This window comes from Sebastes umbrosus, chromosome 1 (genome assembly GCF_015220745.1).
Source record: "Sebastes umbrosus isolate fSebUmb1 chromosome 1, fSebUmb1.pri, whole genome shotgun sequence".
Lineage (NCBI taxonomy): Eukaryota > Metazoa > Chordata > Actinopteri > Perciformes > Sebastidae > Sebastes > Sebastes umbrosus.
Window position 1 is genome coordinate 28,804,043 of NC_051269.1, and position 16,439 is coordinate 28,820,481.

Here is a 16,439-nt window from a genome sequence, read left to right on the forward strand (position 1 = left end):
AGCTCCCTTAAATAAAATGCATTCTTGAATTGTTAATGTAACTTTACAGTGGATAAGTAAGACTTTGTCTCTCTTTGAAATGATTGAAAAAAACTGACAAACAAGGGTAAACAAACTCACAGCAGTTGACTTCATCGCTGTCGTCCCCACAGTTGTTGACGGTGTCACAGCGTTTTGACAAAGGCAGACACACACGATCGTTATGACAGCGAAACTGCCTTGTGGGCGGGCACTGGAATTTAACTAAGGAACAGAAGGAGAGGAACATTAAGAAAGAGAGAAGAAGGCATCAAGTGGTCTTCAGGAATACTGACTATTGAAACGCAGTGATTCTCACCACACTCCTCTGGATTCTCATCTGAGTTGTCTCCACAGTCGTCCTCGCCGTCACACTTCCAGCCCAGGGGTTTACAAAGAGTGTTGTTGCACTGGAACTCATCCAGGGGGCAGTGTCTACCCACTGAAACACGGCGGTGAGAGAAGAGGAAAAAGAGGAATACATGACACATAAACATCTGCTGCTGATACATAAGCATCCAGGAGACAAATAAGCGTGTGTTTCTTACCACCACTGTCACATTTCTCCTCATCGCTGCCATCCAAACAGTCCACATCGGCGTCACAGCGCCAGCGGATGGCGATGCAATGGCCGTTTTTGCACTGGAACTGATCGCTGTCACACTTCACATCACAGCCATTCTGGACCAAACCAAAGAGTTAGTAGTGCCTCTACAGTGTGTTAAATTTCAAAGCAGAATGTCAGTCAGGAAGGAAATGATTGAGCGCTACCTCGTCTGACCCGTCAGCACAGTCGTGGTCCCCATCGCACTTCCAGCGCCCGGCGATGCAGCGACCATTTGTGCAGGAGAACTCGCTCTCCGAACACTGACGAGGCACTGAGGACAGAGAGAAGACAGCTTAGGAGGCTGAGAGAGGATGATCGAGCAGGGAACAGAGAGTAGAAGCGAGGAGCAAGGAGAGGCGTTGGGGAAAGGGAAAAGAGAAGAGAAAGGTGGGAATAGAGCAGACTGCAAAAAAGAGCACAGGGTTGCTCTGGGGAGAGCCAGACGTACATGAATAAAACAAGGCTGGTAATTCATATCAAAGGATTGACTCATGGGGCACAGAGGTGGGGATGGTGCAACAGTCTGTACTGCATGTAGTGGAGGAGAACAGGAGCTAGTGGGGTTGAAAAGGAAGGGAAAAGGCTCACAGAACAAAAGAGAAGCTGGGGGGCACACGAAGGACCGGGGTAGCTGAGGTTGTGGATGGATTGAAACTGTGAAAACACCTACCTCTGGCTCACATCAACAGGCCAGTGTGAAATGCAAAATAGACATGAGATGATGTGAGATGTGCAAATGGCCACAGAACTCATCAACGCAAAAAAGAAATCAAAGTCTCAACCATGCGTGTAGTTGAGTCAATATAACGGACAAACACACAGTGAACGGTGATACATTGCTTACCACTATATCCTGCTGCATCTGAACAGTCTGCTTACAGTAGAGCTCATATTATATTATTATTATTTCATACAGGCAGTGAGCTGTGGTTGTGTGAGCGAGCAGCAAAGTAAGAAAAACAGAGGGGGAACCTACCACACTTGTCTTCATCAGAGTTGTCCCCACAGTCGTTGTCGTAGTCACACTGCCAGCGGCCCGGCACACAACGGTTGTTCTTACAGCGGAACTGGTACGGCTCACACGTCCGCTCATCTGAGCACCAAACAGACACGATAAGTACAAACGCGGTCCCGTTACCCAAACAAAGGTTATTATAGTGAGCTAAAACTGAAACTAAAAATAAAGAAGAATAAGCAGTGAAAAATATTGTTAGTGAAATTAAACTAAATGAAAAACGATACCCTTTAAGAAAGACTAAAAGTAAACTTAAACGATATTGCTTAGGTAAAAAACTAATAAAAATAGAATAAAAGCCAGTCAGTTTTATTTTTTTTAGCTATAATATATCACTACTTAAAAAAGGAGACAGTATGAATTTTCGTCAACTCTCGTGTGACATTGAACCACAGAAATTGAACAGATTTGACCTTCCAGGAGGTGACGCTATACCGCAATTGCCTCACATCGGACACTAAAGTAGAGCAAAAATTCAACATTATGGCCATTCCTACACAGTTCTAACATGTATTTTGTAAGTATATATCTAAATACTACTGAGACATTACACCTGGCCCTAACAAACAACAAACAAACAAACAAACTAAAACTAAACTAAAATCAAATTGAAATGTCAAAACTACTACTACTGCCACTCTGTCCTTACCACACTCTTCCTTTGGCTCGTCTGAAGCGTCTCCGCAGTCATCCTCTCCGTCACACTTCCAGCGTGCCGGGATGCAGCGCCCCGAGTCCTTACAGCGGAACTCATCCACGCCGCATGTCATTTGAGCTGCAATAAAGAGGATTTAATGGATTAGGCGCACTGACACTGGACGTGGTAATACAGGCTTATTCACTCGGTTTATGTAACAGAATTAACAGATAACAAATAGATAACAATGTTATTATTAAGCTTCAATAATGACCAACTGAATAATCTGCTGTGGCTGTTTCTGTTTTAAACTCCAAAAGCCAGTGCAATATTCGGGAACACTTCATTTTACAGGTCCGCAAATTTTATGGTAATCAGGTGATAATTATCAAGTAACCTATTTGAAATTTCTGCCAAATTACTCCAATATTTACTTTATCGAAAATAACTTTATGATAAACATTATTTAATAATTATATGCTAAAATAGCATATAATGGTTAAAATAGGGCCTTTAGGCTTGAGAAGGGGCTGCTCTTCATCGGAGGTGGAAAACCAAAACTAGTAGAAGACACTTCTGATCAGAAACAAATCTCACCATTGTGTGACTTATTGTCTACACAGATGTAACCTGGTAGCTAATGTCATGATTCACAGTTTTTTAAGAAATTTCAAAGAAGTTATCTAGCGGAATATAATTATTAAACAATGTTTATATTATAAAGTAATTTTCGATACATTTTGAGGTAAATATTGGGATAATTTGGCAGTAATGCCAAAGAAACTTCAAATAGGTTACTTGCTAATTATCACCTATTACCATGAAATTTGCGGTCCTGTAAAATTAAGTGTTACCCAATATTCTCTATATTTAATTTTCATCTATTACTGACCAGAGGTGAGACCAAGTCATTGTTTTGCAAGTCACAAATAAGTCTCAAGTCTTTGCACTCAACTCCCAAGTCATGACTGACATGTCCTAAGTCCTAAACTTTGAGTTTCAAGTCCTAATTAAGTCATAATGCGCTCTTCACCAAATGTAATGCCATTTTAACCACAGAGTAACTGACGCAAACTGGTGCTCAGTAGCGTAACGTTAGTTCTTAATGGTTTTCTCCTTCAATTTTATGGGATAATGTCGGATTGGTTCAAAAAAGTGGATCTGGAGAATTCAGTGTAAGTTCAAGTCCCAAAAATATTCAGCAGTTCAACAAAAAAAACACCACTTTTTGGGGATTCAGCAATAAACAACAAAAGTGTTTAAATAACTTTTTCATCTTTGTTCTTGGCGGAAGGTATTAAGTATTTTCAAGTAAAAAAGGCTCAGGTCCAAGTGAAGTCACGAGTCATTGGTGTTAAAGTCCAAGTCGACTTGCAAGTCTTTTTTGATTTTGGCAAGTAAAGTCAAATTCAAGTCAAGTCCAAGTCATTTGACTCGAGTCCACACCTCTGTTACTGACCTCCAGAGCCTCCCATCAATATAATCAGTCAGGTCCTCTTAGAGAACCGTGTTCATGCTGTAGAGGAGACTCATTTCTTAAGCAGAGGTGTTGTTTTGTGCAGTAATGAGCTGCGTCTTACTGCAGTTGGCCGGCTCGTCAGATCCATCCACACAGTCATTGTCCCTGTCACACACCCACACCCGTGGGATGCAGCGCTTGGTGATGGCACACTGGAACTGGTTGGGGGCACACGTCACTTCCGCTGCACAAGAAACAGACAGATACTCCGCTAAATACAGAAGAATTTAGCTACTTACATCACAAATTTCACAAATTAAAATGACTACAATGCTAAAGTCCTGCTAAAGGGCCCTCGATTTTGCTATTCTTCTTGCAGCCTCGCAGTTAAAGGTGCTAAAATGTAAATTTGGACCTCAGGACGGCACTGCAGAACAGTTCATGTGATCTCATGAATGCGCTCAGCAAATGTCATGGCAATTACGTTATGCAGCATCGTTTGGCCTCAGGGTATCGCTAAAGGAAAGGTCAAAAATGGGCAGAGATCCTCTGGGGGGGCGTGACAGTGTTCAGCAATGTCCCGGTTACTCATTAGATTCTGAGATACAGTATGTGTAAGTGGAAACTGTGGCTCACGGAGGCGATAGAGGAAAGGTCAAAGGGGTCACTATAAACAGTAGGGTTCATCCAGTGGGGACAAAACAACATATTCTCATCCCAACTTGTCACATACTGCCGCTTTGTCACGCCCCTTGGCGTCACTTTAGGTTTAGGCAACAAAACCACACAGTTAGGTTTAGGAAAAAACAACACGGTTGGGTTTAAAACTACTGTTTGTAAAGTTGTAGAGATATCTTGCTCTGGACCAACGTGTTCAGATAAATGAACATTGTACCAAGGTCACCATCCTCGCAGGGCAAAAACTGAAAACTAACAGAGGGCCTAAGGACACTAGAAGGGCACTGAGACTCACGACAGTCTTTCTCATCCTCTCCCTCGCCACAGTTGTCCTGTCCATTGCAGCGGAAGATGCCAGGGATGCAGCGACTGGGGTGGCTGCATTTAAACTGACTTGGCAGGCACACATGGATGTCTGGAAACAGAACGACAACAAAGGAAAAAGGATGTGGGTTATTATGGGTAAACCTTGGAAAAATATTAAAATGATTTTAGCATGTGTGGGTGCACGTACCACAATTGGCCTCATCAGAGTTGTCTTGGCAGTCATTGTCCCCGTCGCAGATGTAGGCCGGGTTGGTGCAGATGCCCGTACCACACTGGAACTGGCCCGGTCTGCACTTGAACTCAGCTACGGTGACAAAAACACAGCACATTATTAACCAGAAAAAACAAAACAACGATGATATATTATCACGATTATTGTCATCATTCTGCAATCATCACTCACGGCAGTCTGCAGGCTCATCGGAGCGATCCCCGCAGTCGTCCTCAGTGTCACACTTCCACCAAAACGGAATGCACTTGTCATTTTTGCAAACAAACTGAAAGGGACAGAAGAGAAAAGCATTTATTTTTTCTTCAAGTTAACAATGTTGTGTTAATACAGGCTGAAACAGCAGCCTCAAGCTGGCTCACCTGGCTTGCAGTGCAGTTGGACAAGCACTGTCTTCCATCAGCTGCCAGGTAAAAGTTAGTGGGACAGGCACACTTGTAGCCGCCTCCAGGTGAGATCAGACACAGGTTACTGCAGCCTCCTTGGTTGTCTTGGCACGGGTGGTCGGCCACTAAAGAACAAGGAGATGATCAGACAGGGTCCGGGACATGGATGGAGATTTACATGTGTAACTTGTGTCTTGGTTTTACCTTCAGGCTGGCGGTACGGGTGGTAAATGTGGACGTCCATCGGTCTGTGTAAGGTGCTGATCAGCACGGTCTTGTTGACTCCCAGTGTTTTATGAGCTCTGTTGATGGACTTTGTCTCCCAGTCCGTCCAGTAGATGTACTCCTCAAAAAGAGTCATAGCAAAGATGTGGGGGATGTCCTGAACGAGGACTACAGGGGCACAGACACAAAGACAAGGAAGTCAGTAACTACAACTGGAGAAGTGCACAAAGACACTCCAGTTGAGTTTATGTGTGTGTTACCTGTGTGTCTGTTGGTTCCATCCAGGCTGGCGAACGCGATGTAGTCCTCTCGAGCATCAGCCCAGTAGATGCGGTCGTTGATAAAGTCCAGCGTGAGGCCGTTGGGCCAGGTGATCTTATCCTCAATAATGGCACTCCGGTTGGAGCCATCCATCCCGATCCTTCCTATGTGGGGGGTGTCACCCCAGTCTGACCAGTATAAGTACCTGTCAGGGATGTGCTGTATTAGCTTATTGGTCATAAACAGAATTTAACACCCACTGGGTTACAGATGTCTCGTTTGTTAACAAAAACAATGACATTTACTGCATGTAACTGACAACTAAAGACCCGGTTCCACCGCAGGAACTTTCCCCCTGAACAAGGAACCTTTTGAGGAACTCATTGAGTTTTGACCACAGGGACCAGGGTCTAAATTAAGTTCCGGGGACATTATCCGGGGCCTTTTTACCCCCTAAAAAGGTCCTGGTCGGGGGTAGTACTTTCTGAAAGTACCGTTACTTTAAGGTGGGGTTCGCAGGGATGACTGGCTGCTTCAACGGCTTCAACAACTTCAACTCATGTAGCGCTTCATTCATAAACAAGGAAATACTCTAGTTTGATTTAAGACCATTTTAGAACAAGGGGAGAACACGTTTCTTTGTTTGATAGCATTGAAAGGTAAGTTAGGCTTTGCTGTCGGCCTCCCGACTCATTAAAAAGAGAGAGAAAAGAGAGAGAAAGATCCTGAGGGCGAGCGGTAACGTTAGAAGAGACAGACAGCGCTATCGTTCTGTGAATGAGAGAAAGGAAAGTTGTTTTCTGATTGTTCCATGGTGGTTACGTTCTATAGCACAAATAGCAGTTTAACTCAGCAGTACATGAATTGATGGTGCTGTTAAAATGCACCCATCTTGCATCCAAACACAATGAAACAAACTTTCCCTTTGCTACTACTTTCTGAAAAGTTGTGTAGTGTCACTCTTACCCGTAGCGTACGTCCACAGCCACAGCACGTGGCTCCCTAAGGCCGCTGTTCACCAGAACTGTCCGGTAAGCTCCGTTCAGCTTTGACACCTCGATAGTGTCCCGTCCCTTATCGCACCAGTACAGGTTTCCTCCCACCCAGTCCACTGCCAGACCATCTGGGTTGCTGAGTGATGTGCGATGAAGGACCTAACAAATGAGAAAGCGGTATATCCTTGAATGAATCTGTGCCTCACAATGAGGCATTCAATTATGTTTTCCTGGGTTTTCGCTGCCAATGCATGCATACAAATGAAGATGAATGTTAAGACCGAGAGGGTATTATCAGCACATTTCACCGTCCACTATATCCACACTGACCTGAACGTCGCTGCCGTTGATGTGCATGCGTCGGATCATGCTGCCCTGGGTGGTCACGTCTGTCCAATAAATCATCTGCTGGCGATAGTCGAAGTCCAGAGCCACGGCATTGTTCAAGCCCTGTCAAAGCACGGAAGCTGCATCAGTCTGGGCCGGCGATAAACCCGTTTCTAAGCCCTTCAAAAGGACATACTGTATCTGCAAGTCTCACCTGTTTGAGCAGCGTGTAGTTGGAGCCATCTAAATTGAGCTTCCTCAGATAGTAGCGGTTGGCGAAGATCAGGAAGGGTTCTTCATCTGCAGGGAGGGAAACGTCATGTGTGAGTGGATTTACCTGAAACACTTCCTGGATGTTATTAATCTTGTCATGTTTCTTACCGGAGGTGGATTTGCATATGGTGGGGTTTTCAGGGCTGAGCATGAAACCCTCCACACACAGACAGTGGAAGCTGCCGTGCGTGTTGATGCAGCGCTGCGTGCAGGGATAGGTGGTTGTGCACTCGTCTATGTCGACACACGTCTTCCCGTCATCTTTCAGACGGAAGCCAGGGTGGCATCTACACTGTGAGGGGGGAGGGGGAGCAAAGTACGGAGCAGGTAAAGCAACAGCGCGTGCTGTTACTGAGAGAGCTCAAGTCAGAGTTTCACGGTGTTCACTTACCTTGAAGCCTATTTTGAGGTCTTCACAGAGCTGGGAGCAGCCGCTCAGTTTGCTGTTCAGGCACTCGTTAATAAAGCAGTTCAGCTCATCGGAGCCGTCGCCACAGTCGTCCTTATGGTCACAGAGCAACGTCTCGTTGACACAGTTTCCATTATTGCAGGCGTACGCGGTGTCGTTGCATTTCTTCTCTGTGGAAAGAAATGAAATGAGAAAAATGTCAACCAGTGTGGCTGATATCATTTCAGAGCCTCAGGAATTATTTCCTGTCACAGCTGTTGAGAGGGCTTTCCAGTTGCCAGAAATATAACAACACTTTTCACTTTTATGTGGATTAACATAGTACTTATACTGGATGTGCCTTCTCCATGATCGCTTTCTGTACTGTTGATCTGCTGTATGCGCCATGATGTTTGTCCTTTGTCATGTCATCCTAGTTTGTTGTGAAGGAGGTTAAATAACGCTCCAAACTTATGCTAAATTTTGGTGAGGAAAAACTGGCATGGACATTTTAAAAAAAGGGGTCCCTTGACCTCTGACCTTAAGATATGTGAATGAAAATGGGTTCTATGGGTACCCACGAGTCTCCCCTTTACAGACATGCCCACTTTATGATAATCACATGCAGTTTGTAGTCATAGTCAAGTCAGCACACTGACACACTGACAGCTGTTGTTGCCTGTTGGGCTTCAGTTTGCCATGTTATGATTTGAGCATATTGTTTTATGCTAAATGCAGTACCTGTGAGGGTTTCTGGACAATATTTGTCATTGTTTTGTGTTGTTAATTGATTTCTAATAATAAATATATACATACATTTGCATAAATCAAGCATATTTGCAAACTCCCATGTTGATAAGAGTATTAAATACTTGATGAATCTCCCTTTAAGGTACATTTTGAACAGATGAAAAATGTGCAATTAATTTGCGATTAATCGCAGTTAACTGTCGACAATCGTGATTAATCGTGATTAAGTATTTTAATTGATTGACAGCCCTAATTATATAATTTTATTATAATTACTGATGCATAGATGTGTTCATTACTTTAATGTTGCAGCTAGTAAAGGTGGAGCTCATTTTAATTACATTAAATACTGCTGGGTAGTTTAATTTATAATAATACATCCATCATTTATAAGTTGATTATATTTTGTATTAAAAAGTACAATATTTACCTCTGAGATGTAGTGGGGTGGAAGTATAAAGTAGAAGAAATGGAAATACTCAAGTAAAGTACAAGTACTTCAGAATTGTACTTAAGTACAGTACTTGAGTAAATGTAATCAGTTACTTTCCACCACTGCAGATAAATTTGGCATAATTATATAACACTTGTCAATGTCAATTAATGTACTGATTCAATTAGATAAATAGATAAATAAAAGAAAAGGCTGTGTGGAACTAACCTGGCCCGGTACATCGTGGGTTCTTGGGGGCTTCGTCTGATTGGTCGTGGCAGTCGAAGTCTCCATCGCACTCCCATGAACTCTGGATGAGGCAGCGTCCGTTGGCACAGCGGAACTCATTGGCTCCACATGTCGGATATTCTGCGGCGAGAAATGACACGAGGGTGAACTCATTGTGGAGAGCGAGGGGGAGGAGAGAGCTTTTTTAAAATCACCCCGTCAGGAATAAGAGGTCATGGTTCCACTCACCACACTCCTGGGACTCGTCTGAGCCGTCGCTGCAGTCGCTGTCATGGTCACACACAAAGTGCTTGGGGATACACTGTCGGTTCTGGCACATGAACTCGTTGCTGCTGCACGTGTTGTTGAACACTGAGACATAAAAACATTTGGAGCGTGAATAAGGTAAATTATCTCTTTCTTAGTCTCTCTGGGTTATTAAAATGTTCTTATTTTGACCAAATCCAGCCCCAGCCTGCACTCACCACAGCCAGCTTTGACGCTCTCGTCGGCGCCATCAGGACAGTCTTTATCCCCGTCACACTTCCAACGCTGAGGGATACACATATGTGATCCAGGACACTGGAACGCCTCGGGACTGCAGGTTTTGGTCTCTGTGATGGAAAGAGGTTATTGAAAATGATTTGATGCCCTGAGTATTGAATATACCAGATATATATCAGATAATTATTAGGGCTGTCAGAGTTAATGCCATAATAACGCGTTAACACAAATTTGTTTTTAATGCCACTAATTTCTTTAACACATTAATGCAATTGATCTTTCTTTTATAGTGAAGATACTAGCATCATATGAAACTAGAAAACATAAGGAATCCATTGGTACCAACCATGTCATACTAGCTTGCTGCGAAAGAAGCAGGTTAAATAATGCCTCAAACTTACTTACTTAATATTCGTCATTGTTTTGTGTTGTTAATTGATTTCCAATAATAAATATATACATACATTTGCATAAAGCAAGCATATTTCTTACGCCTATGTTGAGAGCATTAAAACCTTGACAAATCTCCCTTTAAGGTACATTTGAATAGATAAAAAATGTGTAATTAATTTGCGATTAATCGTGATTAACTATGGACAATCATGTGATTAATCACGATTAAATATTTAATCGATTGACAGCACTAATAATTATATTCTGGGAATGTTTCAGAGCCAGAATGATTGTTTAAAGCTCACAAAAAACAAAATTCTTTACAAACACGCCGATGTTTTAGTCCATATTTCACTTGAGTGTTGTGCAGTAGTCACCAGCTGAATTAAAGCTCTAGTTAAAAGAGTCTCATAATATCCACAAATGAGATGATTCCTCCAAGTTTAATAATGTTAATGTATGTTTTATATTTTTCCACAGAATCTACTGCTGTCAAAATATCTTTGGTGCTAGATACGTCAGCGCTAATTGTTCTTGTATTTGCATTCACGAAAGGTTTAAAGGTTTGTGCCCAACACTCACTGCACTTGCTGTCCTCGTCACTGCTGTCGCCGCAGTCGTCGGCTCCGTCGCACACCCAGCGGTTGGGAATGCAGCGGTGGTTCCCACACTCAAACTGAGAGGCTGAGCAGAATTTATCTAGAGGTCCAGAGAAGAATGCATGAAGTGCAAAACACAAGCGTCAAAACAAAGTAACGGTCTGGTTGACGTGCAGCTTGTTTGGGCTCTAGTATCTAAACTTACCACAGTGAGCCTCGTCCGCGCCGTTCTCACAGTCATTCTCCTTATCACAAGTCCAGCTCATAGGGATACAACGTCCACTAGGACAGGCGAAGAAGGGTGTTGGACACTTTGTTTTACCGCTCCCTGGTAGAGTGATGGAAAAGTCAAAGAAGAAAAACATGAAGGAGTTAAGCCAGCATGAGGAAAGAAATAGAAAACTGAATTTACACTGCAATGTTTTCAAGGAGAATTTCCTCCCAAACCACAATTTAATGGATGAAAACATTCGTTGTTTTTGTTCCGTTTGGAATAATCCAATTTGGACTTCTAGCTTTAATCCATCTGTGGAAAAATAATTTCACTTTTTACGTGCTATACTGCATGTACAGAAAATACGAGTATAAAATACCTGGGCAATTTCTTTCATCTGAGAAGTCTCCACAGTCATTAGCTCCGTCACACAGCCATGAAGTGGCGTAGCAGAGCGTGGTGAACTCGCACTTCTGAAATGTCACTCCTTTCACTCCCAGATGGAAGTAACTGGAACAGTCCGTGGCAGCTTAAAAACAAAAAAAGAGAGCAGCACTACTTTATACCGCAGCCGGGGAGAAAGTGTTCCCTCACAGTTAGAGATTCTGAATGATTCGGATGATTTTAACTTACTGCAGTTCATCTCGTCGCTGGCATCCTGACAGTCCACTTTCTGGTTGCACTTGCTGGAGTTGGTGATGCAGCCTCCGTCTCTGCACTGGAACTGATCGGCTGTGCACAGCGTGGCTGACAAAACAAGAGACGATGTTTAGGTGGAATATAATTTGAAAATGTCACACGACTGCAGGCGGGAAGAACTTGTTTAATCGACTCACTGTTACAGAAGACTTCATCAGAATTGTCTCCGCAGTCGTCCTGCCCGTTGCACCAGGAGCTATGCCCGACACAGCGGGTGTTCACACACCGCCTGTAACCCTTCTTGCACACACGGTTGGCTGAGAACCAGACGAGAAACGACACACTCAAATTAGAAATGTCAACAAGAAATATGGATGACACTGTTTTGACTGAGAGAACGGTTCCACTCACCACAGTAGGACTGTTTCTCATCAGACTTGTCCTTGCAGTTGGCCATGCCGTCACAAGTCAGCGTGTAGTTAACACAATCTCCGTTTCCACACTCAAACTCATCAATGTTGTTACATGTAGTGTTGAGAGCTGCGAGACAAAGACAGAAAAATGCACTTAGGAAGAGTTGCCTTCCCCTGAGGCACGCAGCATGGAAAACCTTCTGTGCTTGTTCAAATCCATTCAAAGCCTGATTCAGTCTTTTGATTAAAAATACAAAATACTTTAATAAAATAGTGTGGAGAAGATGACTTTTTTTAAACTTTACATGTTATCACTTCTCTGGCTTCTAAAGTTTTTTTTAACACTTGAACCGCCAGGCTCTTTAGGGGTACGATTTTCTCCAAATCCTTCGCCAAAGAGCATCTGTATCTTTTGGTTCGTGCTGATCGGCCAATAATGCCTCATCAGTCTCCACCTCTTTAGCGCATTGTGACGCTGTGTGCAGTCGATACGCAGACCCACACACTGCACACAGCTTATCTAACAGTTAGAATGCGTCAGTTCGGTTGCCGGAGGAAAGTCGGAGGAGAGTACCAACATTAATCTGCTCTACTCCTGGCAACTAAAGGGGGCTTTTGTCATAAAAAAATCCATCTTTTTGTTTTTTCTAAATGTTATTCAATCAATATGACAATACAGGCATGTGCAGAATAGGTATTTAGGAAAAGTCAGTGCAGGAGGGAAACATATCATACAGTGACGGAATAATTAAGATTTTGGAACCACACTGTTAAATTGAGTAAGCTACGGCGGTCCTAGTGTTTAATCAAACTTCTTTTTTTTATTATTTGTATTATATATTACCTATGCAGGTGTTGTCTTCCAAAAGCTGTCTGTCGCCACGGCAACTGCAGTTGACCCTTCCCTCAGAGGTCAACAAACACAGGTCCTGACACCCTCCGTTGTTAACACGGCACAGTGAGAACTCACCTATGAAGAGATGAGGAAAGTTAGGGAAGTTTAGCCACACAAACCTGCACATATTAACACACACACACACACACACACACACACACACACCCACACACACACACATACACACAGTTGGCTAAGACTTTCCACATCCACCCTCCTGACACACAAGCAACACCACCCCACCCCTCTGCCTACATGTGTGCATCCACATCAGCAGACAGATACGCCTGCATGAATGTGGCGAATGGCTCTGCCTCCGCTGAATGCATAATTCAATGTGACTCAATCTAAATGGGATTTGCAGCTATTACCGCGGGCTCTCGGCTCGTATGGTCGCTGAGGGTATTGGAGCGTGACAGAGTTTACCGAATGAGGCAACTTGAGGGAGGAAGATGGCCAACGATAACGGTAGAGAAAAAAAACGCAGCGCAGCATTGATTTATAAGGATACAGACGATGGGAGATGTAGAACAAGATGAGTTGGAGAAAGAGGCGGAGACGTATGGATTGTGAAGTGAAGAACAGCAATTCAGCAGGCACTCGTGTGTGTGTTTGTGTGTGTGTTTGTGTGTGTGTGTCTGTGGTGATATCGAGCCGATGTTGGGGTTGTGAATGTCAGGTGGGCCCATTCTGTAAAATGTCATCAACTCATCTGCTGCAGTGTCACTCCTAGATTACTTCTGTCATTAACTGCTCTGTTGGGACAGAAAAACATCTTTGTGTTTTGTGTGTGTTTAGGTACAACACTTACAGCCCATACTAAAACCTTTCAGTTAATTAGTTTGATTTGTGGTGTTATCACCAAGGAACTATATATATGTGTTGTGTGTGTTCTTTCTGCTCTCTCTCCTGTGTCTCTTCAGGTGCCGCCCTCACCCCGCCATGCAGCTGCAGTGAGTGGATGTACGGCGGCTGGGCTCAATCACTCATTAGGGCCGAGTGGTTAAGAGACCGGAGAGACGAGCAGACGGGGCCGGTGGCGTGTGTGTGTTGGTTGACGTCGGTTGAGTAAGTGTGTACCGGGGTCGGTAGCTCCGTTCTAGAGGGGGGGTGTTTATTCGTGTTGTGCTACGGTCTTTTGAGTTAAGACTTTATTTGTTGTTTTTGTTTCTTAGTGCTGCTTTCCTTGTAGAAAGTAGATTTCAGTTGGTCATTGTGAGCATTTCATTTGATTTTACTGTTTGTAGTGGCTACTATCAATCAAAAGCTGCTAAGATGCTAAGAAGGCTCTTTACTGTGACCTGTTCCAAGAAATCCATAAGTCCAGATGCATTTATGTTGCTTATTTAAATGAAAAGAATGACAAGCAATAACTTAGGCTAACTGGAATAACTAAAGTAGATGATGAAACGTGACGGTCAACAGAAAATGTCTGAGCCTAACTCACCCTCTTTGTCTGAATCCTGCCGTGCAAGTGCACAGGTAAATAAAGTGAAAAACACACCCTTTTGGTGGCAATTACCGGAAATGATAGTAACCAAAAAGAACGTGTGTGGCCTAAACAAATGATAATAAACAATACAGGCTAAATGCACATTTTGGCTCGTACACTATCAATAAATTGTCACTTTTGTTTAACTTTGGTTGTCCATGCTTCTCTTTCCTTGAGTTTATTTTATTATTATTATTGTTACCTAATCAGGGAAGGTAACAAACTATAATCTGTGCTGTAATAAAATTTAAAGACATTACCTCAAGTTCTACAAATGTCTGCTCAACTACACAAAATACATTCATACAAAGGATTTTATCCATATTACCCAGTCCTACGCATTAAAAAACACTATACAGTTCGGAACAGTCATGACACACACACGGCTGACATGTAATATTTATCTATGTTGATTATTTGTTAATTGACAGTTTGCTATATGTTTATTGTTAATTTTATTTGTTATTCTTGTTTAGTTTTTTTTACTTAGGCATTTGTTACATGTTCTAAATACTTAATTAATGAATTAAAAATAAAGTGAAACTAAATGGTTGTCACTGTCCATTCATATTTATCAACATGAATCCTGTTAATATATGACTGTATGAAGATAATATGCAAGATAAGTATATTGTTTGTTTTCATGAATGGCAGAATGGTGCGTCGCTTTAAATGTTGCTGCCGCAAGGAATTGTGGGGCGGCATTACCACCTTTCCTTTGGTAAAGGATGGTCCAGTGTATCCTATGCTAAAGGAGATAATAAAGGAAGCATTGAAGCTCCTTTCCTTAGCATTTAGAGAATTCAAACAGCTCTTATCACGGCTGCTACTGAGATACTTCCAGGTCATTTCACTCCGTTAGGAACCTTCCTAAGCAAAAAATTGTTTTCGACCGCAGCCTATGAGTTTTTATTGTCTTGTTTGTATGTCTTTGTTAATAAGTCCTATGGATTTGAGTGTTTTAAAGATGTTTTCTGTGGTTGATTTGGGTCAGTGAGCAAGGGTGGGGCGTAACACACACACATACACACAGCCAACTGGATCCCTCACTGTGTAAAAAACTCACAGCTATTGGTGTCGTTGGCCACAGCGACGATGCCCATTGGCTGCTGAGGTATGTCGGCACGCAGCACCTTCATGTCTCCTCCTGTGTATTTGTCAGCCCGAAGCACGGCCCTCCTCACCCAGTCAGTCCAGAAGAGGTAGTCACCGTACACGGCCAGGCCAAACGGATGGACCGGCTCATTCTTCAACACCACCTGCAGGGGGAAGCACATCCACAGTCATGACCTCACACATTCAGCCCTGCAGCAAACTTGAAATGATAAACTGTTATTATGGCAACCCGATAATAATAATACAATCATACTGTAGTACAACAGTTTCCATTACGCAGCACGATGTGTGTGCATGTGAGTGTGCATGTCACTCACGTAGCGGCGAGTGCCGTCATACTCGCAGCGCTCTATCTTGTCTAGAGTGGCGTCAGAGAAATACAGTTTTTCAGCGCGGTGGTCTATGGCCAGGCCGTTAGGGGTTCGGATGTCATTGCCAATGATCACAAGGACGTTGGAACCAGACAGTGTGGCACGCATGATACTGGGAGACTGCTCATTCCAGTTGGTCCAAAACATGAGGCTGCAGGGGAGAATAAAAATCAGTACATGTGAATGTTTGTGACCTTACTTAGGAATTGTTTTGAATGCAAGGAGGTTGTGATGTGAATTAATGTATCAACCTCTGGCACTCGTCAAGGACAAAGGCTCTCGGGTGGTCGTCTCCCGACATGCTGACCACAGTGTGCCTGTCAACAGCACCCCAGCGGTTCTGATCCACAGTGTGGCGGGTGATGGTTGAGGTGGTGTAGCTGGTCCAGTACAGCATATCCCAGCCCCTATGGTACGCTAAGCCTTCGACCGAGCCGACATCTGAAAAAGGAGAAGGGAACAGAGAGAAGAGGGGGAGATAAATAAAGACAGAATGGAAAAGGGAAAAGAAAAGGAGCCACAAAGAGGGGGGGGGAAGACAGAAGAGAAAAGAGGGTAAGGAAAAGA

The 16,439-nt window shown here is 43.2% G+C and overlaps 1 protein-coding gene across 7 annotated transcripts in view; it reads right to left on the bottom strand.

Moving 5' to 3' along the window:
- Positions 1-16,439, bottom strand: part of LOC119490457 (low-density lipoprotein receptor-related protein 1-like) — a 115,820-nt gene that overhangs the window by 11,523 nt on the left and 87,858 nt on the right. For all 7 annotated transcript variants that reach the window (XM_037773911.1, XM_037773885.1, XM_037773905.1 and 4 more), the window contains exons 42-72: positions 16,124-16,313; positions 15,819-16,023; positions 15,452-15,644; positions 12,843-12,968; positions 11,997-12,125; positions 11,783-11,902; positions 11,580-11,693; positions 11,326-11,475; positions 10,938-11,060; positions 10,716-10,832; positions 9,722-9,850; positions 9,486-9,608; positions 9,237-9,377; positions 7,829-8,016; positions 7,546-7,729; positions 7,379-7,464; positions 7,168-7,287; positions 6,809-6,996; positions 5,842-6,047; positions 5,561-5,749; positions 5,333-5,481; positions 5,145-5,238; positions 4,929-5,045; positions 4,710-4,829; positions 3,858-3,980; positions 2,290-2,415; positions 1,602-1,718; positions 790-896; positions 567-699; positions 338-460; positions 121-243 (exon numbers count right to left, since the gene is read on the bottom strand). In XM_037773911.1, coding sequence (XP_037629839.1) covers positions 121-243; positions 338-460; positions 567-699; positions 790-896; positions 1,602-1,718; positions 2,290-2,415; positions 3,858-3,980; positions 4,710-4,829; positions 4,929-5,045; positions 5,145-5,238; positions 5,333-5,481; positions 5,561-5,749; positions 5,842-6,047; positions 6,809-6,996; positions 7,168-7,287; positions 7,379-7,464; positions 7,546-7,729; positions 7,829-8,016; positions 9,237-9,377; positions 9,486-9,608; positions 9,722-9,850; positions 10,716-10,832; positions 10,938-11,060; positions 11,326-11,475; positions 11,580-11,693; positions 11,783-11,902; positions 11,997-12,125; positions 12,843-12,968; positions 15,452-15,644; positions 15,819-16,023; positions 16,124-16,313 — 4,353 coding nt within the window. The remainder of the gene's footprint in view (positions 1-120; positions 244-337; positions 461-566; positions 700-789; positions 897-1,601; positions 1,719-2,289; positions 2,416-3,857; positions 3,981-4,709; positions 4,830-4,928; positions 5,046-5,144; positions 5,239-5,332; positions 5,482-5,560; positions 5,750-5,841; positions 6,048-6,808; positions 6,997-7,167; positions 7,288-7,378; positions 7,465-7,545; positions 7,730-7,828; positions 8,017-9,236; positions 9,378-9,485; positions 9,609-9,721; positions 9,851-10,715; positions 10,833-10,937; positions 11,061-11,325; positions 11,476-11,579; positions 11,694-11,782; positions 11,903-11,996; positions 12,126-12,842; positions 12,969-15,451; positions 15,645-15,818; positions 16,024-16,123; positions 16,314-16,439) is intronic.